The sequence below is a fragment of the Acartia tonsa genome, chromosome 9, assembly GCF_053477335.1.
Source record: "Acartia tonsa isolate MP-2025a chromosome 9, ASM5347733v1, whole genome shotgun sequence".
Classification (NCBI taxonomy): domain Eukaryota; kingdom Metazoa; phylum Arthropoda; class Copepoda; order Calanoida; family Acartiidae; genus Acartia; species Acartia tonsa.
Window position 1 is genome coordinate 3560676 of NC_137268.1, and position 25053 is coordinate 3585728.

At 34.3% G+C, this 25053-nt stretch overlaps 1 protein-coding gene across 2 annotated transcripts in view; it reads left to right on the forward strand.

Moving 5' to 3' along the window:
• pns (DENN domain containing pinstripe) overlaps positions 1–25053 on the forward strand; it is a 99678-nt gene that overhangs the window by 19639 nt on the left and 54986 nt on the right. For both annotated transcript variants that reach the window (XM_080171583.1, XM_080171582.1), the window contains exons 22-26: positions 3721–3759; positions 4286–4351; positions 7213–7300; positions 8330–8430; positions 10579–10616. In XM_080171583.1, the coding sequence (XP_080027709.1) occupies positions 3721–3759; positions 4286–4351; positions 7213–7300; positions 8330–8430; positions 10579–10616 (332 nt within the window). The remainder of the gene's footprint in view (positions 1–3720; positions 3760–4285; positions 4352–7212; positions 7301–8329; positions 8431–10578; positions 10617–25053) is intronic.

A 25053-nucleotide genomic window follows, 5' to 3' on the forward strand; every position in this document is an offset into this window, starting at 1 on the left:
GCTTCACTTTTATGGATATTGTCATCCTTGTTTTTTTTTTAATAAACCTGTCAAGTTACATAACTACTTAAACCAAAGAAATTGTTCTTTGAACCATAATAAAATTAATTTTTCAATCAAGTTAAATCTATTGTTTCTATTGAGAACAATAGAAACAAAATAATTATTAAAAATGAACAATACATCAATAAAAACAGATAATTTGGTAAAAATTCCTTATTGATCTAATAGATCTTCCCCCTCTTCCTATTTCTTATTGTTTTATTAACCGTTTGGAATGGGATTTTAGAGCTCTTAGCCTTTTGAGGTCTCTAAAACCCGAGTTGCCCTCTTGGACCTTACTTAACCCAACCTTGGAGAAACATAAAATATGAGAATAGGAGGGGGAGTATTTTAGACACCAACACAATAGAACTAAGCTAAAATCAAGAGTTAAAATACCTTGGTTTAGCTTGGCAGTTACTCAATATAGTGGTACAATTTGAATTTGGCGAATCTGCCGAAAACTGCCATTTTCAACATTTATTTTATTTGACAATAATTCTCCTTGACACCCCTATCCTGGATAAAATGTTTATTTTAAAAAACATGCGCATTCAGTTTTTTTCATTTCCTGATTGATTTTTGTCCCCCAATTCTAAAAATATCTTTCCCGAAATCCTAGCTGTTCTATAAGATCTCCAAAAATGCAAATTACTTTTGGCACTGATTTTTCAATATTTTTTCACTAAACTAATAAGAAATTTTGTTAAAAACATGTTTTAGTGAACAGTAAAAGGGTTTATCGCACCTTACATTATACATTCCTTGAATGCCAACAAGACCTAAAAGAATCAATAAGAAATACGTGCCATTTTGACCTTTATTAACTATTAAACATAGCCATTTTTGGTTTTAACCAGAAAAGACATTGAAGGAGCAGTTTTTGGGACTTGACTAAGAAAAACAAAGTTGTAGAACTCCTCTAGTAGAAAACCCTTACATAAAATATAGGTTTCGAGTCAACTTAAGGTTCAAGGTATGATCCTCCAGGTCTCCAGAAATCTTTAAAAGCCTCCTGTGACCACAATTTTTGACTTAGAGACTTCAAATTTTAAAATTAAGCTTTTCTTAAATGTCTACATAACGTATTAAGATCTGTTTATCCACCAACTGCAGCGGCTGTCAGCTGCCAAGTACAGCTGTGGCCGCCAAAACTCATGTTTTAAGATATCTAATATAAAATTTACCTATAAATATACATTTTCTGAAAAAGTTGTTTTTCTAGCTTCAAAAATAAGAAAATGACAGCCTTTTGGAATTTTTAAGTAAAAAAGGACCTGAAAACAAAAGTCGTTAATAAATAAAAGAACAAAGAAAGCAAAAATTGAATTTGTCTTTCTTATAGTTGGCAATTCATTATCAAACAGGGGTCATGCACACAAAGTCTCTAGCCCTGATAGGAGCTAAGAAAATAGGGCACATTACTTTTGGGACTGATTATTCAATATTTTTTAAATTAACTAATAAGAAATTTTGTTCAAAACATGTTTTAGTGAACAGTAAAAAGGGTAAAAAAGGGTAACACACCTGAAATTATACATTCATTGAATGTCAACAAGTCCAAACAGAATCAATAAAAAAATACCTGTCATTTTTACCATTATTAACTGTTAAACATAGTCTTTTCTGGTTTTGACCAGAAAAGACATTGAAGGAGCAGTTTTTCAGACTTGACTTAAAATACGCCCCCGCCCCCTATTTTATCAGTTCCTATTAGGGATAGAGGACTTTGTGTGCATGTCCCCTGTTTGATAATGAATTTCTGATTATAAGTAAGGTGAATTCAATTTTTGCTTTTATTTAACAACCTTTGTTTTTAGGTCCTTTATTATTTAATAATTTCAAAAGGCTGTCATTTTCTTATTTTGAAGCTAGAAAAACAATTTTTTTTAGAAAATGATAAGTAAATTTTATATTAGAAATCTTAAAACATAAGTTTTGGCGGCCACAGCTGTACTTGGCAGCTGACAGCCGCTGCAGTTGGTGGATAAACAGATCTTAATACGTTATGTAGACATGTAAGAAAAGCTTAATTCTAAAATTTGAAGTCTCTAAGTCAAAAATTGCGGTCACAGGAGGCTTTTAAAGATTTCTGGAGACCTGGAGGATCATACCTGGAACCCTAAATTGACTTGAAACTTATATTTTATATAAGGTTTACTACTAGAGGAGTTCTACAACTTTGTTTTTCTTCGTCAAGTCCCAAAAACTGCTCCTTCAATGTCTTTTCTGGTTAAAACCAAAAATGGCTATGTTTAACAGTTATTAAAGGTCAAAATGGCAGGTATTTTTTCTTGATTCTGTTAGGTTTTGTTGGAATTCAAGGAATGTATAATCTAAGGTGTGATAAACCCTTTTTACTGTTCACTAAAACATGTTTTTAACAAAATTTCTTATTAGTTTAGTGAAAAAATATTGAAAAATCAGTGCCCAAAGTAATTTCCATTTTTGGAGATCTTATAGAACAGCTAGGATTTCAGGAAAGATATTTTTGGAATTGGGGGAAAAAATCAATCAGGAAATGAAAAAAACTGAATGCGCATGTTTTTTTAAATAAACATTTTATCCAGGACAGGGGTGTTGAGTTTGCAGTTTTTGGTGGAAGCGACGGATTCGCCGTCGTTTCTTGGTCAACTGCCGATTGCAATGTAAATTCTTAGAGCTGTTATTTATTTTAAGGCATGTTTCACTATGTTGGTTTAAAATGGAACTTTTGTCACCATCTTAAATAATTAGAGTTATGTAGGAGGTTAAGAAGCTCCACTTTCGGTAGGAAGGAAACTTTATATCTATCAGATTATCAGATTCATTTTCCAGTAAATGGTATTTTAGTATAACTTAAAACGCAAATTTTATGAAAGTACTAAATTCACAGACTAAAGAATAAGTACTTTAATTTCTTTGCAAAATCTATAAGTAGCAAATCTCAAAAATATAAAAAAAAAGTTAAATTTAAGATAAGTTTTGATTAGATTTAGCTTTACCATTAAACTTCAAGACTGTAAGTGTTTTCTTGATGGGAATCTATGTATGAATACTTGGATGTTGCACCAGAATTTTTATTTACTCTAATAAGATGATATTCCCAGCTGGCTAAAATTACGAAACCCCCCATACACCTCCTTTACCCCATTCCCTCCCCTCCTAATGTATGAAAAACCTGACCAGAGGCCAGTGTTGCGGAGCCGCCATAATTTGTCGGAGCCGTAATTTTCGTTAAAAAACGGCTCCGGCTCCTGACTAGATAAATAAAGAGATTTTTTATAAATTATAATTTGATAACTCTGTTTTGTCATGTGCAAATGCCCCTATTAAGTTTTTCAGGTCCATTTTTATCAAAAATTGAACTTTTAAAACCTTCAAAAGTCAAAATAGACGCAGGAAAAAAAATATGTCGAGTTTTCTCTTGATTTTAGGTCTGAGCCGGAGCCGCACCAAAATCAAACGGCTCCGCAACGCTGCCAGAGGCTGCTATTCAGCCAATTAATTCCATTTGAAATTGCTGATAATAAAATATTTTGTTAGAGTAAAGTGGTTTTTGGTGTAACTGAAAGGGAAGTGGATAAGAAGGGGAAAAATAGGAAAGGGGGTTGAGGGAAAATTTTCACTTAGAATTGTTTGTCAGAATCACATTCCCTTTAATTTGTTAGCTCATAAAAAGAATTAAATTTTGTTGTTCAGCATTTTGTCATTTTCACCCCGGAGGATGAAGATCTCAGGAACGGTTTACACTCACATTATCTATCTATCTCTCTATTTAATATATATGTATTTTTTATATGTGTTCTATCTAAAGGGCGGGAGGGGACATTGATGTGTAATTTGCACTGATACCCAAAGTTTTTTTTGACACGTATTTAAATTAAATTTTGATTGATCCCAAACTCCTCAACCTAAAATCTAATCTACTAAAGGGGTTATTTTGTATATCATCATTTTCTTATCCCTTAAGATCCCTGGAGCCTGCCTATCCATCCAAATTAAGGGAGGAGTAGGTTGCGCTAAAAATCCGTAAAGGTTGTAAGTTTTATGTTAAGAACTGTAGTAGAACGATAAAAATTTATGTTACCTTTTTAAAAAAAATTTTGTCTATAGTTCTTTTCAATAAGAAATACACATATTTAGTGAATATTACCGTTCTACTGCTATTTTTAAACCTTAAAACTCACACCTTTACGGATTTTTAGCGCAACGTACTCCTCCCTTTATCTATTTATGATTGTATGTAAACTGAATATGACAAAGGCCCGGAGTTCAAAACCCGGATAATCCAGATAACTTTGACAAAATATCATTCCTTTCTGAACAGGTAATGGTTATTTATCGCATCGTATTATAGACAGCTATCCGCGAATATTCAAATAATATTAGCTTATAACAAGTTTTGTTAGCCCCGAGGGTTCGAGGGCCTAGGCTCTTAAAAAGTGGTATTAATTTCATGATTTTTATTTTGATATTCGTGGAGAATTGTCTGTAATAAGATGATATACATGATTTTTTGGCATGGCTGAGAACATAGTTGGAATCCAGCAGATATCAATCGGTTTCGAAGCCACATTGACAAATATTTTTTTTTGGTAGATTAGCCAGTACATAGAAAAACCTTCGTCCAAGTAAGCTTTTTTTGTACGTTTGTCTATCGGTAAAGCTATGGTACATTTGAATTCTGTAGGGAAAGGGCAGGCATTTACTTAGCTGTTATTGAAGATAGACAGCTGATTATCTGTGTAAAGTTTACATTGGTTATTTCTCCTTGTTATCTCTATTATTTCTTAATAAGTATATATTGGGGATTATATGGGTGACCTATCCCCCCTCACCCCCCTCCGAAATAAAAAAGATTGGACGTCTTTAAAGGATGTTATTATTTGAATCAAAATGTAGGTTTTTAAATGAATATTCTATTTATATTATTTTTAGATATTTGATTTTTGCTATTTTTTTAAAATATAGATTTTCTAAATAATCATGATTATATTAAAAAGGAAAATATTTTTACAGTAAATATTAAGTATTTTTATACTACAGAAATAAAAGTAAGATATTATTTAATAAAACAAGGATGACAACGTCCATAAAAGCGTAGCTCTGAAACAGTGGGACAAACATTTGTAGAGTGTCAGAACTGATATTTTATAATATAAATGTAGAAATTCGGAAAAAAATTAAGTTATTATGTTAAAAATCTGCTTAAATTATGGATAATGTTTAAGGACAAACCTACTTACATTTTTAGGACTTGATTATAGAGATGCTTCGCGCATATTTCATTGTACTTATTATTCAATCGAAGAATTATATCACATAAAAGTTTGCTGTTAACAAAAGTAAAAAATCAACATGTTTAAAATGAACGTACGGACATTCTGGTAACAATTATAGAGTTGCTACGCTTTCTAAATCACAATGCAAAGTTTGAAATCGATGGGACAATTCTAACATGCCTAAATTAACAAAAAGAGCTAACCATTACGTAATGACGGACGAACCTATCCTAATTATAGAAAAGCTTCGCCCCACCTCCCTCCCCTCCCCCCCCAAAAAAAAATAAATGAAAACTTGGATCGCTTGTTTAAGAAGATCAATTTATTTATTTTATAATTAAAAGATCTTATTGTTTTATTTTAATCTGGTCAAATTTCAAATAAGGAAAAGTTTAAATGTTTCTTTAGACTTATTAAATATTAAATAAATTAATAAGCGGCAAAATCTCAATAAAATATTGCCAAACGGCTGAACGCACAGCACAGATCATGCCCACGCTGTTTTAGGCGGCATAAGAAGGCCTACAAATAATCTGGAATAGCCATAAATCAATAATGCATAATTATCTCGCAGTGCAGAGAAATGCGCGAAGAAGGCCTATTTTATGCGTTTTTTTCTTTAGTGAAGCTTTCCCTGTGCATCATTGGATCTTGGCTATTCCAGATTATTTGTAGGCCTTCTTATACGCTTAAAATGGTGTGCGGGTATGATATTTACGTTTAGCCGTTTGGCAGCTAGCAGCCTTTAAAATTCATAGATTTTTGGCAATATTAGTTACCAGCAATATTTTACCGTGAACTACAGTAGATCCAAAAAAAGTTAAGTATCTCTGGTGAACCAGCACCAGATGCAAACTACCTAAAAAAATTAGGGGGATTTTTTTTTTTTTTTTATGGGGTTGGGGATGTCCCACCCCCCCTAGAAAATAGCGTAAAACCACCACAGGAACAGTATATTATATATTCCTTGAAGAGTAGAATCCAATCGGTTCAGTGGTTACCGAGACCTTAAGGGACAGACAGACGGATGGACAGACATCAAGCTACTATGTATTATAGATATAATTACAAAACACAACGTAAACTATGTATCTTAGGGTTTTAGATGTACGTGACATTTTTAATTTTTTAAAAAGAAAAGTTAGGAGGGCATTTCATTGTTTTCCTCTTTAATTAAATTTCTTTTAGTATAAATTGATTCCCTTTATATAAAGTTTCATTAATCGTTTAATTAAAACAATTAAGTTTATGTTTTGTTTAATGAAGATATCAATTTGGGTATTTTAGACTTCACAGTAGCATTTAATCTAACATTACATTTTTAAAGCATATATGAATTGCTTATATGGGCATTTTTTGTCAAAATATTTGATAATTTACCTTACACCTAGGGATGGCAATCCGTCAAAATTTTGGACCGGATTCGGATTCTTAAAAGAATCCGTCCAAAAAAAGGCGGATTTCGGATTCTGGATTCTAGCAATATTTTTAAAGGCTTTTTTTTAAATTAAAAAATTTAGTGCTACATTAGTACATATGTCCTAATAATTAATGTTCTTGATCTTCTCTGTAATTCACTTCCGATAATCGAACCAGATTTTAAAAGATTTTATATGTAATGATGTGATATGTAGTTGAAAGAAAAAACTCAATTTAGCCTACTAATTAAGAATCCGAATCCGCTATTAAAAAACGGATTCCGGATTCGGATTCCAAAATTGACCAAAATTTGGACGGATTTATAATCGAGATCTGAAAAATAAAAAATTATAAAATTAGAACCAGTTTTGTTACCCCCTAGGTCCCGAAGATCCGGGATGACAAAACAACTGGTATTAATTTTTATTTTAATTTTCGTGGAAAATTGTCTGTAATACGATGCTTCATGTGATTTTTTCTTTTTCAGGTTCAGAGTCATATAGGATTTCTGGCCAGTTTCCTGGAGACACAAATGTTCACTGCGTTTATTGATGATTATGTTCAGAGTGTGGCAGGTTGGTTTAATTCTATATTTACAACTAGCGGATGCGTCCCTAGAGGCCTCTAGTGGCACTTCAGGAGGGGGGACTCGAATTTGATAACATAATTTCTTATTTTTGATTTTTATTTGAGGGATTGCCCCCCTCCCTCTTTTTCAATTTTAGTTAAAAAATATAAAAAAATAAATTAGGGGGGGGGGGATTTTTCATTTTTTTGGGGGGTTGAGGGTGTCTCACCTCCCAAGAAAATAGTTATAAACCTTCCCGGGACCTATGAGAAGCTACCCTGTTAAGGAGAACCCGATCGGTTCAGCGGTTAGCGAGATCCTTCGGTACAAACAAACACACAGACACACATCCTGTTACTTTAGTATAAGGATTGTATTTTTAGTATGGCTTCGAAACCAATTAATATCTGATGGATAAGAACCAGTTTTCAGCCACACAGAAAAATCGTATTATAAGCAGTTTTCTACGATTATAAATATCATAATATTAAAACCAGTTTTGTTAGCCCGTGCCTTCGGCATCTCGGGGCTAACAATAGTGGTTTCAATCTTATAATTGTACATTATATATTCGCGTAAAGCTGTTTTAATACGATGCGAGAAATAACTATTACTAATTTAGCTATATAAAAAGCCTCTGTTATTGTTCGCGTGTATATAGATGATATCCATAATAATGATTAAGGGAATGTTTTTCTTTTGTTTAAAGCTATTCGTCCGGATAATTATATTCAGGAATATATAAGCTTTATATAATAGTTTTAGCATGCCTGTTTCTTTTTATTATGCCATGATTCATCATTATTTTCAACAACAAATTCTAAAATCTGGATATATGATCGGAGTAAACAGGGTTTGGGATGTGACTAAATGGAAATGGGTGAATAGGTGTGAAATAATAAAGTGGATTGGAAGATACCCTAGAATTGTTTTTCAGAATCGTGATCCCTTGTCAATGATAAATAGCTATGTTCCCCCGTTTTCATTTTGTTATTTTATCAAAAATAAACAATTTAGTTAATTATTTATTCAACAGGTGGCGTTGCTTTGAATACTCCATTCCACCACCGACTAAATAGTTTGAAGTCAGAAGTTGGAGAATCTCTGGTCCACACCCCTACCTACGATACTTTTCAGGTCTGTATTTTTTTATATTTGTCAGGTGCTTTCACATGAAGTGCCGGTTGAGCATTAAAAAAAATCAAAGATAAGGTGTTGTGGGGTGGTTTTTTTCCTCTTTCCTACCACTGCGGGTAGCCCAAACCCTGAGGGGCTACCAAATATCCAATGTAACCTTAGCTAACCTGACCTAACGTAATAAACAAACAAACGAATAACTATCCAGCCGTCTTGTAGTGCTATATGTGGAGTTTAGAAAATGGGGTTGGGATTAATTGCTTAATTGGTACTTTGTGTGAAAGTCACAAATTATATTTGAACTAGCGGCTTCGCCCCTAGCCTCTACGGGCTTTGCGCCAAGAGGTAATTTAAATAAACAAAAAAAATTCAGTGCAACAACGTCATCAAATTTAAAAAAAATGGGGGGGGGGTAAGGTTTGTTTTTGGGGCGGTTTTGGGTGTCTGACCCCCCAGGAAAATAGCCTAAAACCACCACAGGACCAGTAGGTATATTCCCTGAAGAGTAGAATCCAATCGGTTCAGTGGTTACTAAGATCTTAAGAGACAGACAGACTTCAAGCTACTTGGTATTATTTCAAAACTACCTATTTCTTTGTACATTTTTTGTTTCAAAACTAATAGGTACTTATTGTACTTAATTTTAGTTAAACTTCTTAGATATTAAATCTTAAATTTTTCTTTCTACCTAAACCTATTAAATATATTTTAACGTATCATATCTTCCTTAAACGAAGTAATTAGATATTTTACCTAGAGTTTTAAATTTTACTTAATTTTCATGTGGGCGAATTATAAAAAATCCGCAAGAAATAAATAAAAATTTGGTAGAATCCTAATCGATACCTAACAAAAGCTTAATTTTCCATCTCTACACTACTGCGAATTCCAGGGCTCGGTAGTTGCATAAAAGATGCCAATTAGAACATCTTTTGTTACTTTCAAATTTAAATCATGAATAGTCATATAGGGCAAGTACAGCTTTAGAGTAAACATCTGAGCTTACTTCGATGCTTCCGAGCCATGGTAAATCATATTCAAGTATGGCTTCGAAACCAATTGATATCCGCTGGATTAAACCGGTTTTAGGTCATACTGAAAAATCATGTATATCATTGTCTTAAAGACAATTATCCTCGATATTTTAATACCCGCAAAAAGAGGTCTAAAATACGATGCGATAAATAACTATTTAAGTATTTATCTATTTAGAGCCCACTTACTTTGTTAATATCACTTACTTCTTACTTTGTTAATATCTTTGCTTTTTTAAATGTTATAGTTCTTGTCATAGTTTAATTGAAAGATGGCATACAGTTTTCACTATTTCCACTAATTTATTTCTATGTCCATTGGGACATCTAAAACGATGGTCTATAATAAGTTTGTCTGGCGGACGGTCAGTAACCATTTTTCCCATTACAATCTAGGACACTAGGTTTCTATGTCTTTACACGAAAGGACAGTAGTCTTTTATAAAAGCGAAGCTTTTCTATAATTAGGGTCGGTCCGTCCGTACGTCCGTAACGGATAGCTTTTTCCGTTAATTTAGGCATGTTAGAATTGTCCTATCGATTTCAAATTTTGCATGATGATTCCTTTAGTAGTTAGGTAGGATTTAGAAAGCTTAGCAACTCTATAATCATTACCAAAATGTCTGTACGTCCATTTTAAACATGTTGATTTTTAAAAAATTTTAACAACAAATTTTTATGTGATCGGATTGATCTGATTTTTGGAATATTGATTCCTGGGACAACAAAGTATAATGTAATAAGCGAAGCAACTATATAATCAAGTCCTAAAAATGTAAGTATGTCCATAAAAATTATCCTGTATCAAGCAGTTTTTCAACAAATTTACTTCCAATTTTGCTTTGACTCTTATAAATTTATATTATGATAATTAAGTTTTAACATATATAAGTGTTAATGTCCGTTTGTCCTACAGTTTCAGTGCTTCGCTTTTATGGATGTTTTCATCCTTGTTACAGTTCAAAAAGGCATCAATTTTCATTAAATCTCACTTACTTCTTACTTTGTTAATATGTTCTTGTTTGTATGTCTTTACACGAAAGGACAGTAGCCTTTTTCAGTTAAAAAAGGCATCAATTTTCATATAATCTAACCTTGTTTCATTTTTGTTTAGAATCACGAGGAGATTTTAAGCTTGTTGAAGAAACGAACCAGGAAACAAATTCATTTTAAAAATCATTTTTTTTTCTACAAAAATTAATCAAGATGCCAAAGGGCTTAGTTTTTAGGTATTAAAAGTTCAGAAATTATATAAGTTTTGAGGAAAATGTCATTTATATTTTCTTTAGGTATTACCAGGAGTAGCCAGTCTAACGCAACAGTTCTACAAAAAAAATCACGAAACCTTATCTGGGTATCTGGTGATATAGTTTGTTTTTGTCATGTAAGTGAAGAGGGGTGGGAAAGAAGGGGGGGGGAAAGGGGAAGGGGGTTGCGGGGAAATTTTCCTTTAGAATTTGTTTTCCCTGGGTATTACAGTTTGCTTTTCTTTTTATCGTTTTTTTTTTTAATTATTATTTCTTTTGGACACAATCGTCTTTTCCATTATTTTGTCGCTATTAACTAATGTACTTAACATGTACTTTTTTCTGCTGTAGAGCTAAATCTGAAATTCATAATTTTTTCTTGAGAATTCTAAACTGCTATGTTTGGAAAAAATACATTCGGGGATAGAAATCAGTATTAGGAAAAAGGGGGGAGGCGGATGTGCCACTTTTTGAAACCAAAAGTAAAACGTGCATGATCTCAGCCCACGAAAGAGTTACAGCTCTAAAATTCGGCACAGCAGTTGCTTTGGTGGAGAACAATATGGAACTGTGAAGAAACGGCGGCGGAACAGTGTACAGTAATTCAGACCTGTAGGATTTATACAGTTTTTAAACTCTGTGTACTTTTGGTTTAGTTTCGGTGTTTTGGTAGCTAGTTATAGACAAGCTTTGCAATAAAAAAAACAACATAAAACAGAATGACTGCCGATATAATCCATTGATCAAAGGTTATTCAAACAGTTGCAAATTCCTGAAATTACATACATAAATTAATGATCATAATTGAGACAAAATATTTAAATTAACATCTTAAATTCAAACGTATAAGTTAAGTTTTTTTAATAAAGAAAGACTTATTGTTTAGAAGTTATCAACAAAATCTGAGAGTAGCTATAGTCCTGGCTGCTTTAGGTTTGAATGAATACACGTTACTACTGCTAAAAAGCCATGTGGAGGGGAAAAAAGCACATTGTAGAATTGCGGAAAAAGAAACCCAGTTTGTGTGAAAAAAGGTCGTCTTGAAGATTATTTTGAATAAGGAATTTAATTATAATGCATATTTAAAAAAAAAAACTATATCACATAACATATTTAATATTTTATTTTCCAAATTATAGAAAATGACTATATCTTGCTGAAACACTTAAAATTTTGAGACGATGTAAACGTTATTACAGGACTTAAATTGTTTGTTGATTACATTATCCTGCTTTTAGCAATAAGTATAGATGTATAATTCAGACAAGTACCTGCCCCAAGTGGCAGCGACATTTTTCATCTCACGGCAATAGCTTTTTCAGATCTAATACAGCCCTGAGGGGAAATTTGCATATAGCTCATTATATTTAACTGACATAATTTAAACATTAGCACTCTTAATAAATAACTTTTAATCTTTAATTGCCAGTGTACTCAAAATTTTCTATTGGTATATTTCTCCCAATATGCGGTGCCACGTCATTTGTCAATGAAATAAATGTGGAGAGGCATTAGCGAACGCTTTAAAAGTACATCTCTCCTAAGTTGTTATAACTTTTATTAATGTCATACCTACCAAAACAAAGACTACAAACTGAAGGAAATATTTAAAAATTGGGAAACTTTTTTGCAATCTTTACCATTTTTGGTAGCGAAGCTTTTCTACAATTAGGGTCGGTACGTCCGGAACGGATAGCTTTTTTCGATAATTTAAGCATGTTAGAATTGTCCTATCGATTACAAACTTTAAATGATGATTCCTGTATTAGAATTTCTATAATCGTTACCAGAATGTCCGTACGTTCATTTTAAACATGTTGATTTCTTTTACTTTTTAACAATAATTTTTTATGTGATAAAATCATCCGATTGATCTGAATTTTGGATTTCTGATTTCTATTACAATAATGTACAATAAAAGGAAGTTGTCATCCTTGTTTTTTTTTATACATTTACTTTGAGAGAGAGAGAGGGGATTACGGTGGGATTTGACACAGCTTTTTTACTCAGTGACAAGTATGAATATTATAAAAAAATAATATTTTTAAAAACTTTTCAACGGATACACACACACCTTTGATGGAGGTACGTTGACTGTGGAGCTATAGCTTTCTAATATCCTTTTCTTTTACCAATTCATTTGTTTAGGGTTAGGCATGTCTTGGAGGGTGGAAGTTGAATTGAGAGGTTAATCTTAAACCCAGGCGTCTAAAGGGATAAGACAATGAACGTTAAATTGATGCACATTCCCAATGATTTTACACAAAATTACCCCTTGTTTAGATTATAATTAGTATTAACCAACACTTCAATAAAAGTACCTGAACTCGTTAAGCCATTAAACAAGAACATGTTATTATAAAACTTGAGGGACTAGTGTAATAAACTGCCCAATGTTCCCTCCCTACCTGTTCTAAACCACTTAAGAAATATGATGTTAGCCTAAAATTTCTTCAGCAAAAAGTATGGAAAAATCCGCCTCTCAACCATAAATCTGCAGACGGTGTTTGCAATTTTTCGTCGAATTGGATCCTTTTAAATTAATGACGGTTTAAAAAACTTTACTCCTATAAAATGATATATGATAATCAAAAAAGCTGGTTTAGAGCTTATCTTTTTTCTTACTACTTATGACTCTTCCTGAGCATATATAGGTGCGTTTTTTTATACGTTTTGCACTTCATAAATAAAGTTTGTACTGTGAGTACTTGTTTTAGATTTAAAATTAATTTGCAATCACAACAGAATTTAGTTCCAGGGATATAAAGGGAAAAGGCAAAAGCCGATAAATTGATGTACAACCCTAAAGTTAATACACAAAATAACCCTTACTGTATTTAGAATTAGAAGTCGAAACGTTTCAACACTCCATTTTTTTAAACCAACCAATCAAAATTAATAAGAAAACGTTAATATAAAACTTTGGGGACTAGTGTAATAGACAGCCTATTTTTTCCTATCTCTCTAATTTAGTTGTCAGTTTTCTATGAAGTCGTGAATTTGGGAATAGACAAAAATGGCATTTAAGGGGGAGGTAGGTTGTGCTAAAATTCCGTAAAAGTGTGAGTTTAAAGGCTTAAAAACAGTGGTAGAACAATAAAATTTATGTCAAATCTAAAAAAAATTTGTCTATATTTCTTTTCAATAAGGAATACACAATAGTGAATATTATTGTTCTATTACTGTTTTTAAGCCTTAAACTCACACTTTTACAGAATTTTAGCACAACCTACCTCCCCCTTTCTAATTTATTGGAGAATCATAAATAAAAAATCTACTCTTACTAGCGGTTACACCAGGGAAGTAGGGGACATTGGGCTGTTAATTCCACTAGTCCCCAAAGTTTTATAATAACATATTGTTATAAGTTGACTCAACAACTTTGGGGACTCTAAAAAGATTTGATTGGTTGGTTATTAAGTTGATTGTCCAAAAGTTTCAACCAGAAATTTTAATCTACTGAAGGGACAATTTTGTGTATCATTATTGGGGATGTACAACACTTTATCGGACATTGTCTTATCCCTTTAGATATCTGAGTTACACCGACAAAGTAATATACAATGACATTGTTTTAGAAATAAATGTTCCAGAATTTAAGAGCTTCGTACTGTAAATACTTAAATTAAAATACAATTAGTAAAATTTTTAAATAAGAATTTAATCATATCATATTTAAACTATACATCATAATTTGATCCTATTACAAGAAAATTATTTAAATATTTACATATATTTAAAATATATTCCATTTTTGAAATTGGACTGTGAACAATACAGAGCAAATGATTTAAAGCAGTAAGTTTATATTCAAATAAATTTGAAAATTTGGGTACAGTCCCTTTCATGGCATCGCCTCTTATGGGGCGTTTTGTCGTATATTCGCATATACTTTTCATAGGATATTTTAGGTTACGTTAGGTTAGGTGATTGCCCCGCAGGGTTATGCAATTAGCCCCGCATGGTTAGAAATAGGAAGCTGCTGTTAAAATACTACGTAACGCCACGCAACGGACTATACACGAGTATAAAAGTATGAGTACGAATCTGAATTTTAGGCTAATTTACCGAAAATTTCAAAAGGTGTATAGTATGTAGTCTTGAGTGTAAGATATCTTGGGTATAGTCCCTTTCGTGGCAACGCACCTTAAGGGGAGATTCTTCGTATTTTTCACAGTAGGTTTTCTCCTTTTTCCCCTACGGGGGGCTGTAACCCCGCGGGGCCAATTACCTACCCCTGTGGGACAATCACCAAACCCAATATAACCTAAACTAACCTTAAATAATAATAAACATTTTAAGAATACGATGAATCGCTCCTTAAGGGGCGTTGCCACGAAAGGGACTATTCCCGATATCTTTAGGGATCATAAGGGATAAGATAATTGACGATAAATTGAAGATAAACAAAATTACCCCTTCTGTAGATTATTGGTTGTATTTGTTCAGACACTTTGTCTGCACTAGTCGGTAATGCTCTTTTGTTTAAATAATCAAGAAGAACACTATCAACTGACCATCAAAGGCCATGTGAAAGTCAAAGTAACAATAAATGGATGCATTATGCAATTACATATATTATTACCTAGATCCCCAGCGGACAATTTAGCGATTTCGCCAGGCGAAATCGCGAACTTTAGCAAGGGATTAAATGCGAATTAGCAGTTTTTAGCAAAATTTTTGTATTTTTTGCGAAAAATTTCGAATTCGCAAAAATTTTGCGAAATGTATAGGCTAAAAATTGCGAATTAGCAAGCTAAAAGTTGCTAAAAATTGCAAATTAGCAAGCTAAAAGTTGCTAATAATTGCGACTGTGTTAATTAGATTTTTGAGAGAACGAAAATATGCAAATTCGCTAATTTTTAGCGAAAAAAAATAGAGAAAATTCGCGAATTAGCATTTTTCGCAAAATATTTGCGATTCTTAGTCATCACCTTTAATAAATTCGCCTTTTATAAATCGCAAAAAATTCGCAGATAAAACTAGCGAATTTGCGGCTTTTTTTCAAGAAATCCTTGCAAATTCGCGGATATTCTCTATTTTTTCCCCCTCAAAATTCTTGCAAATTCGCGGCTTTTCTCTATTTATTTCCTAAAATTTCTTGCTAATTCGCGACTTTTATTTATATATTTTCGTGGCTTTTATCTTTTTTTCTAAAAATCCTTGCGAATTCGCACATTTTCTTTATTTTTCCGCTCTAAATTCTTGCTAATTCGCGACTTTTATCTATTTATTTTCGCGGCTATTCTCTTTTTTCCTCTAAATCATTCCGAATTCGCGGCTTTTCTCTATTTTTTTCCCTCTTAATTCTTGCTAATTCGCGACTTTAGTCTATTTCTCTCAAGCTCTAGCCTACGTAAAAATTAGCGGATTCACAATTATGTTCTTCAGATACCCTTTACTTTAACTTCTAATTCAAAAGTTAAGTGATGAGAATCTCATATATTTTTTTTTAAGGGGGCAATATTTAATATCCTTTCCATCCTATGCTGACAGCATTCAAATTTTGTATACTGTTGTCTGTTGTTTAGATTTTGTTATTATTTCTTACAAAAAATTTCAAAATACCGGAAAAAAATGAAATAGGAAACCATTATAAATATGATATACTTATTTAATTTTTAAACAACCATACATATATTAAAAATACCAAAAAAAATGCATTTTTCTAAAATGTTAGAGACATCTAGCGGCAAAAATTTAAACTATATAAAGTATAAATTTATTAAAATTAAATTTAATGGAAAAAATATAAAGATAGCTCGCCACAATTTTATACACAGGGAGGGAGCGGACATTGTATTTTACACTAGTCCCCAAAGTCTTAGTATTTTTCGTTGGCTTTACAAATTTGGGGACTTTTATTGGTTGCCTTAATAAGTTAAGTGTTCAAACATTTCAATCACTAATTCTAATCTACAGAAGGGGTAATTTTGTGTGTCATCATTGAGAATGTACATGAATTCATTTGCCATTGTCTTATCCCTTTAGATCCCTGTTTTCTACACCTTATATTTAGTAAATTTCAAATTCAATGTCAATTTTAATTATCCGTAAATTTCCATATACAAGAACAGACAAATATTTAACCGGTATGGCATTGAATCTGATAAATTTATGCTGGATTAGAACCGGCTCTTGGGTCATGTATCACAATAAACACTTTTCTGCATATGGTAAAATAAAATCATAAAATCAATAACACTGGAGTTAATCTTACAAGTTTTCATTTTACTATCCGCGGACAACCATCTAACGTTGAAATAATCTATTCCTTTTAGGATTTGATGAAAATAAAGATTTCAACCTATAGGGACAGAAAGCTTTGCTATATATGTATACTAGCGGCTACGCCCCTAGAAGCATCTAGGGGCACTTTACTTAAGGTAGGAGGAGGAAAAGTCGACCTCATCCCATTTAAAATTTGAGTTTCAAAAAGATAAAAAAGATATTTTTGGGGGGAGGGGGTGAAGACACCCTCTCCCAAAATAGTTTAAAACCTTGCAAGGTGATTCCTGTAGTAGAAAGGTACAACTTAGAAAGCGTAGCAACTATATTAAATAAGATTTATTTTCAAATGGGTTTAGTTATGAAAAATATATTACATATCATTTACAGATATTATATTCGTTAATGGAATGTCCGTACGTCCATTTTAAATATTATTGAGTTAAGGAATATACTAGCTCTTTATAATAATTAGAATACTTTAAAGACCTTCTTATCCTTTTCTTTCAAAATGTATGTAGGGTGAAGATTTTAGTGTTAGAACTAACTTATAGCTTGACTTAGAACCTTACTAAAATTGATTACGTTGCCTTTAGATTTTGTAGTTTTTAAATTAAAATATTCAAAATATTGAGAAAAAAAAACAATTATATGAGAAACAAATTTAATTAGAACTTACTTCTTGCATGTTTAAACAAAAATATATATTTTAAAAACGCCAAAAAATAAAGTTTTTCTAAAAGGTAAGAGACACCTAGCGGCAAAATTTTTAACTATATAAAACTTTTATTGAATTTTCATTGAATGGTTCACTAACTTGAATATCATTTATTTGTTAGTTTGTTCTTCCAGTAGGAGGGGAGGGGTGGGGTAAAGTGGGTGGATAAGAGCGTTTGTTCTTTTAGCCAGCTAATAGTTTCACTTTATTAAAGTACATGATAATCTTGTGTAAAATCCATGTAATAATAATCCATTATATAATACTAGCAGTTACGCCCCTAGCTTCTAGTGGCTCTGTATTCAAAGGGGAGAGTTAAAACCTTCCCAAGACTTAAAATAGAATAGCCTAAAAGCAATCCACGACTTAAAATAAAATAGCCTAAAACTATCACAAGACAAATATTAAGCTTACCTGAAATAGAAAGCCCAATCGGTCCAGTAGTTATTGAGATCTTAAGCTTCCGGACATAGAACCGGTTCTAATCAAGGGGATAATAGTCAGTTTTTAAGCCAAACTGGAAAAATTTTAATGAACAATTGAATAAATACAACTACTCTATGATTAAGTGTATGTTTATACAGGGATAGGAAAATGGCCGATAAATTGATATACAAAATTACCCCTTCTGTAGATTAAAAATTTGTGGTGTAAAAGTTTGAACACTCAACTTAATAAACCAACTAATCAAAAGTCACTAAAGTCCCCAAAGTTTTTAAGTCAACAAATAAGAAAACGTTATTGTAAAACTTTGGGGACCAGTGTAATATACCCATTGTCCCCTTTCTCTCTCTCTGATATTTATTGTTTTTTATCAGTAGCGAAGCTACTCTATAATTTGAAATGTCCGTCTGTCTTAGTTTGGGGGAAACGTGATTTTCTCGGCTCTTATAAAAGATTGATTTTTTTGACAATTAATTACCCCTTATGAACAATTAGATTATTTGTTGGAAAAGTTTGAAGAGAAAGAGGGGACAATGGGCTGTTTAATATACTAGTCCCAAAAGTTTTATAATATTTATAATAATATTTTTTTCTTTGGAGAATTTTGATTGGTTGGTTAATTAAGTTAAGTGTTTAAACGTTTCAGCCACTAATTTTAATAATATAAGGGGTAATTTTGTGTATCATCATTCAATGTCTTATCACTTTAGATCCCTAAGTTTGCATTAAATTTTCAATTGCTCTTTAAAAATATATAAATATACATACACAACTATCTCTCTCTATACACAACTTATGTTACATACGTAAAATCATTCTTATATGATGAATTTCCCAAGTTTTAATATTTTTTGGATAGTCCTCCAGGTCTGGAGCTTCAGGCCTCCAGGTGGTCTCTGTACAGGTGAAAGTTAAAAATCAACTTTTTTTTGATGAGTGAGAGGTCAACTTATAAAACAAAATAAGCATCGTTTTGAATATTATTCACATATTGGAAGAAAAAACATAAAGATTTTGTTTCATAAGCTAACATCGTATTATAAACAGCTTTTCGCGGATATTATAATGTACAATTATAAGATAAAATTAATTAGCCCTGAGAGGCCGAGGATCATAAATTGATATACATACATTCCCAATGTTGATAAACAAGATAAGATGATAAACTAAAATTGCTTAAAAGCGGACCTATGGAAGCTTCCCTAAAATGAATTACTTAATCAGTTTAATGATTACCGAGATCTAAACGAACAAACACAAAGTTATCAGCGAAGCACCACTGTTTTTTTAATTTTCAAATGTTAAGCATCCTGTATTTGATTTAGTTTGGGATAAATATTTATATAAATTTTAAAAAAGTATCCAACTTTTAAAAGCCAACCAAAATGAGCAAACGTTTTATAAAATTTGGGTAGCAGCATATTTTAAATTCCAATCCCCAATCCCTCCCTGTTAATTACGTGTCCAGTTTGACCGCTCATATGCTCTCACATGCACCTCATGTAACTGCTATTGGTGTAGTGCACATATTTGACCGACAATGCTCGTGCGTTTTCATCTTTGAACTAAATAATGGGTATATAAGAAAGACAATTCACATCGTCTAGTAATACCCAAAAACATCAATTGTCTATTTATCGGGAAATGTTCTCAATTAAATCGAAAGGGATTTGCATATCCTCAATGGTGACACACAAAATTACCCCTTCTGTAGATTAGTGTTCGTGATTGAAATGTTTAAACACTCAACTTAATAACACAACCAATGAAAATTCAATAAAGTTGTTAAGCCAAGGAACAATACTAAGACTTTGGGGACTAGTGTAAAAAACAGCCCAATGTCCCGTCCCTCCCATTGTCTTTTCCATTGCACATTTAAAATGGAGTTAAACAAATTTTTACTTCAAATATAGTTCAAATATTTGCCGTTATGTGTCTCTTTATTTTTAGAAAAACTTTATTTTTTAGGCGTTTTTTATATATGTATATGTATGCTAATTAGCAAGATTAAAAAATTTTAATAATTGGCAAAAATATGCAAAATTGCACTAAATCTCATTTGCCAAACTTGCTAATCAGCAAGATTGAAAATATAAATTTTTTTTTTAAATTGGCGAAAATATTCCAAATTCGCACTAAATCTCATATGCTAAACTTTTTAATTAGCAAAATTGTAAATTTTAAAAAAATATGCAAAATCGCACTAAATCTCATATGCTAAACTTGCCAATAAGCAAGATTGAAAATTTTTTAAAATTGGCAAAAATATGCAAAATTGCACTAAATCTCATTTGCTAAACTTGCTAATTGGCAAGAATGAAAATTTAAAAATTGGCAAAAATATGCAAAATCGCACTAAATCTCATATGTTAAACTTTTAATTAGCAAAATTGTAAATTTAAAAAAAATATGCAAAATCGCACTAAATCTCATATGCTAAACTTGCTAATTAGCAAGATTGAAAATTTAAAAAAATTTGCAAAAATATGCAAAATCGCACCAAATCTCATATGCTAAACTTGCTAATTAGGAAGATTGAAAATTTTAAAAATTTGGCGAAAATATGCAAAATCGCACTAGCTCTCATTTACTAAACTTGCTAATTAGCAAGATTGAAAATTTTAAAAAATTGGCAAAAATATGCAAAATTGCACTAAATCTCATATGCTAAACTTGCTAATTAGCAAGATTGAAAATTTTAAAAAATTGGCAAAAATATGCAAAATCGCACTAAATCTCATATGCTAAACTTGCTAATTAGCAAGATTGAAAATTTTAATAAATTTGCAACAATATGCAAAATCACACTAAATCTCATATTCTAAACTTGCTAATTAGGAAGATTGAAAATTTTTAAAAATTTGGCGAAAATATGCAAAATCGCACTAAATCTCATTTACTAAACTTGCTAATTAGCAAGATTGAAAATTTCAAAATTTTTTTTGAAAATATGCAAAATCGCACTTATAAAGCTAAGATAAAAGTTGCAAAATCGCACTATATCTCAAAATTTTCTAAAACTTGCTAATTAGCAAGATTGGGAATAAATCTAATTAGTGCTAAATTGCAATCAGTAGCAATTATTAGCAAGATAGGTAATTTGCAAGTTTTCATTTTAAGTGAATTAGCAAGTTTTAGCACATTTTAAGATTTATTTCGAATTTGCAACTTTTATCTCAGCTTTTTTTTTGCGATTTTGTATATTTTAGCAACCCAAAAAAAATCGCCAAAAAAAAGCGTTTTTGCACATTTTCGCTAATTTTTTTTTGCATGTTTATTCGCGATTTCGCAAGGTTTCGCAAAATATGCGATTTTGCAAACTTTCGCTAATTTTCGCAACAGATAATCGCAAATATTTCGCGAATTCGCCATTTTTTTCGCAATTTATTTGCGAAAGTTGGCGAAAATTTCGCAAATTTGTCGGCTGGGTCTTACACCAGATTTCCATTTTTCTAAGGTGAAAGTAACCGCGGGATAAAATAACGAAACCCCCCTTTACCCCGCCTAATGAAAGAATTAACTAATTACAGTAACATGTTAGCAAGCTAAATTAACGACAATTTATTTTTATCTTGTCATAATGTCCATTATCGGTCGTGGGGCGTTCAATGTTCCCACCTATTATCTCAGCTCCTTTTAGAGCTTGAGGGCTAAAGGTTTTTGTGTTTGTCTCCGCTGTGCCCGCCAGGATGGAGATATTCAAAAAAATTCCAACTCTCAGTTTTGTGTCACACCCATATTTAAAAAGTCACTCAGTTATAGCCTTCCATCTTTCACACAAAGAAAATGAGATAGAAAAAACCGGATTTGGGGAGAGTGGGGGTTAAGTTAATTACCAGCCGGGCCCCTACGACCGTTAAGGGTTAATATTCTGCATCCATTATTGTGCATCCCCCATTGTATAAATAATTCAAAACAAAAACATTTTCTCCATAATGATAATAATTTGAATCATAAAATTATATTGGAATTTAATATCTTCTATTTCGGTTTAATGTGTAATTGTTTTCTAAAATCTATTAGCATGAATCTAATCAAAATTAATTTAATCAATTTAATTTAATTCTAATTGAAGCCTAATTAGTTTTCATGTATTTTATATAGAAAAGTATTTGGAGCTAAGCTTTTAAGTTTTTATGCATATTTTAGGGATATTGTAATTTTTGGAGGAAGTGAAATTCACACAAAGACATTGAAATGAGTTATAGGGTAGCTGAAAAATCCTTTTTGTACTGTTCATCTGATAATATAGATTAGGAAAGAATTTATATAACCTCCAATTTATAAGTTGCGAAACTTATCCATAACTCACATTTTACATCTCTCTGTTTGTGTGGTAATACGGCAACAGACGGACGGGTAGTTTACAGAGTTGCTACGCAGTGGCTTATCATGTCAAGCCTTAAGCACTAATCCTATTATATCACCATTCACCTCATGACCGCAGATGACCCCGTTGCGCAGCGGTCAAACTGGACTGGCTAAATAGGGGAGGGGCACGGACACGCAGCAATCACGCGCCCCTCAGGCAACTATACAACCGGGAGATGGTGCCTCCCCCTTTACCACAGCTACCCCCACAGAATGTCTACCGCCGCGGGCTACGCCCTTGTCTCCCACACCCCCTTCAAACCTAACCTATTGTTATAATCTATTTGTATATATATAGTAACCACCCATTGTAAATGTATTCAGTTAAATATATAATTTCTGTATGAGTAAATCCTGCTAGTTTGTTTTGGTAGAATACTTCAAGGCTAGGGCTCGTTGGATTCGAACTCGCAACCGGTGAGCTGAAACGCTTCGGCTTACCACATCTTGGTGTCAGCGTGTTTCAATCGAGCCCTACAGAAACTAGCCAATTCTACCTCTGATTGGACCCTTTTGCAAGTAAGGGGACAGTCAGCTGCCAACTGAGAAGCCAACTGACCCGCGAGACGGCCTTTTTAGGTCGATTTTCCATCATTTTGAACGCATTATGTAGGCCTCTGGCCTACGGCAAGCAGATTTAGCCTGCTAAAAGCGCCAGTTTACGGCGTTTTTCCGTACCGTGTGGGAGTAGCGCTAGGTGCGCAGCCACGGTAATCGGATAATTTAGCTCAGACGGCTACAGAACTGAGTCTAGATTGGCAAGTGTAGCTGGGACAAGCCCCAGGACACCCAGGCCAAATCTACGAGACGGACAGCTGTGTGCTGGTCTCCCTGAAAAGGCAATGTGTGGCTGCGAAGCTTCAGCACACAAGTAAGGCCTACCACTGCGACGGATAGCAGAAATTGAGCCAAAGGCACGGCAGGACGGGACATTCCCTGCCGTTGCCTCCCAGGATTCGAACCCGAGGCGCTGCAGGAAGGGCCATTCCCTGCCGCCATCTTTCGGGATTCGAACCAGCGGCGCTGCAGGACGGGACATTCCCTGCCGCCGCCATCCATTTGACCCTTGCAGGACGGACATTCCCTGCTGCCGGTGCTTCCAGAATCACACCTAGAGCTCCTAGTGATAACTACACATAAGTGTGTATAAATGTCAACCAAGTGATAAAAAGAAATATAAAATTGTTGACCCAGTGATAATTGATAAGCTCTAGTGATTCGAAGCTACAGTATAAGCCACCACCAGCGGTCTGCACACACCATGGTAAGCGATACTACCATAGCTGCGGTTCGGCCACCGCCGAAGTTTCTGCCGACCCCAGCCGAGCGGGAGGCCCCCTTGTCTCAAGGGCAGGACCTCCACTTCCCCTGCCACATCAGGGTGAGGTTCCCTACTCCTGACCCTGCCCAGCACGTACAGGTTGATGCCATGGTAGATTCTGGCAACCGTGTACCAGGGTCTGCCGTCATTTCTGAACACCTCATGCACGCAATGGGCGTGCAGCGAATGTTGGTTCCAGACAACACCCAAATCCTGACTGCTAATGAGGAAGGGCAACCCCTTCAGGTAATTGGAAAATTATATGAATTATATATGGCAGTTTCACACACTCTTATACTCCATCTGTACCACGTGACTGTGGTACGGAATCTCTCACACCCTCTGAACCTAGGAGGGTACTTTCTCAAGGAGTTCGGAACTAGGCTCTGTTTCGACATGCAACCCCCCTGCTTGTGGGTGCGTGGGGAGTTTATCCCACTCCGTGGCGTCCCCATAGACCGGGAGACAGCCGAGAGAGAGTTGAGTTACGAGGGGCCTCTGCCAGGCCCACTGCCAGAGCAGCCGCATGTAGTCGAGAAAGGCACGCACTGGGTGGATGCTGCGCTGAACGCCCACAGGGGGACCAACCTGCTAGCCATGGGGTTGCCCCCAGTACCCAAGGTGCCTCTGGAGAACCTGCCAACGACGTTTCCCCAGATTTCCAGCCCTCCAGAGCCTATCTTCTCCGCCGACACCTTCATCAACGGCCAGCCGTGTCCACCTGGCCCCCTCTACCTGGGGCCCCCAGCAATCCAACCGGCCAAGTCCGAGCCCAGGCCCGTCAAGTCGCGGTCTGATGCACTCGGAGCCACGCTCAGCCCCCAGGAACCAGTCTCTCCCGGCGCCGTGCCCGTCAAGTCGTGGCCGGACGCCCCCGGAGCCACGCATGGCTCCGATGCCTCAGCCTCTCCCGGCGCCAAGCCCGTCAAGTCGCGGCCGAACGCCCACGGAGCCAAGGCTGGCCCCGGCACCCCGGCCTCTCCCAGCGCCGAGCCCGTCAAATCGTGGCCGGGCGCCTTAGGAGCCATGCATGGCTCCGACACCTCAGCCCCTCCCGGCGCCGAGCCCGTCAAATCGCGGCTGGTGGCTCCCGGAGCTGAAGCTGACCCCGTGCCAGCCACGTACAGGCTAAGCGCTGTCACTCCAACCGATGGCCAACCACCCCAACTCCGTACGGCCAAGAGGGTGGTCTTGCCTGGCCGCGGTGTCATGGCTGTCCCTGTTGAGCTAGTGGGACACCGTACCAAGGATGCCATCCAA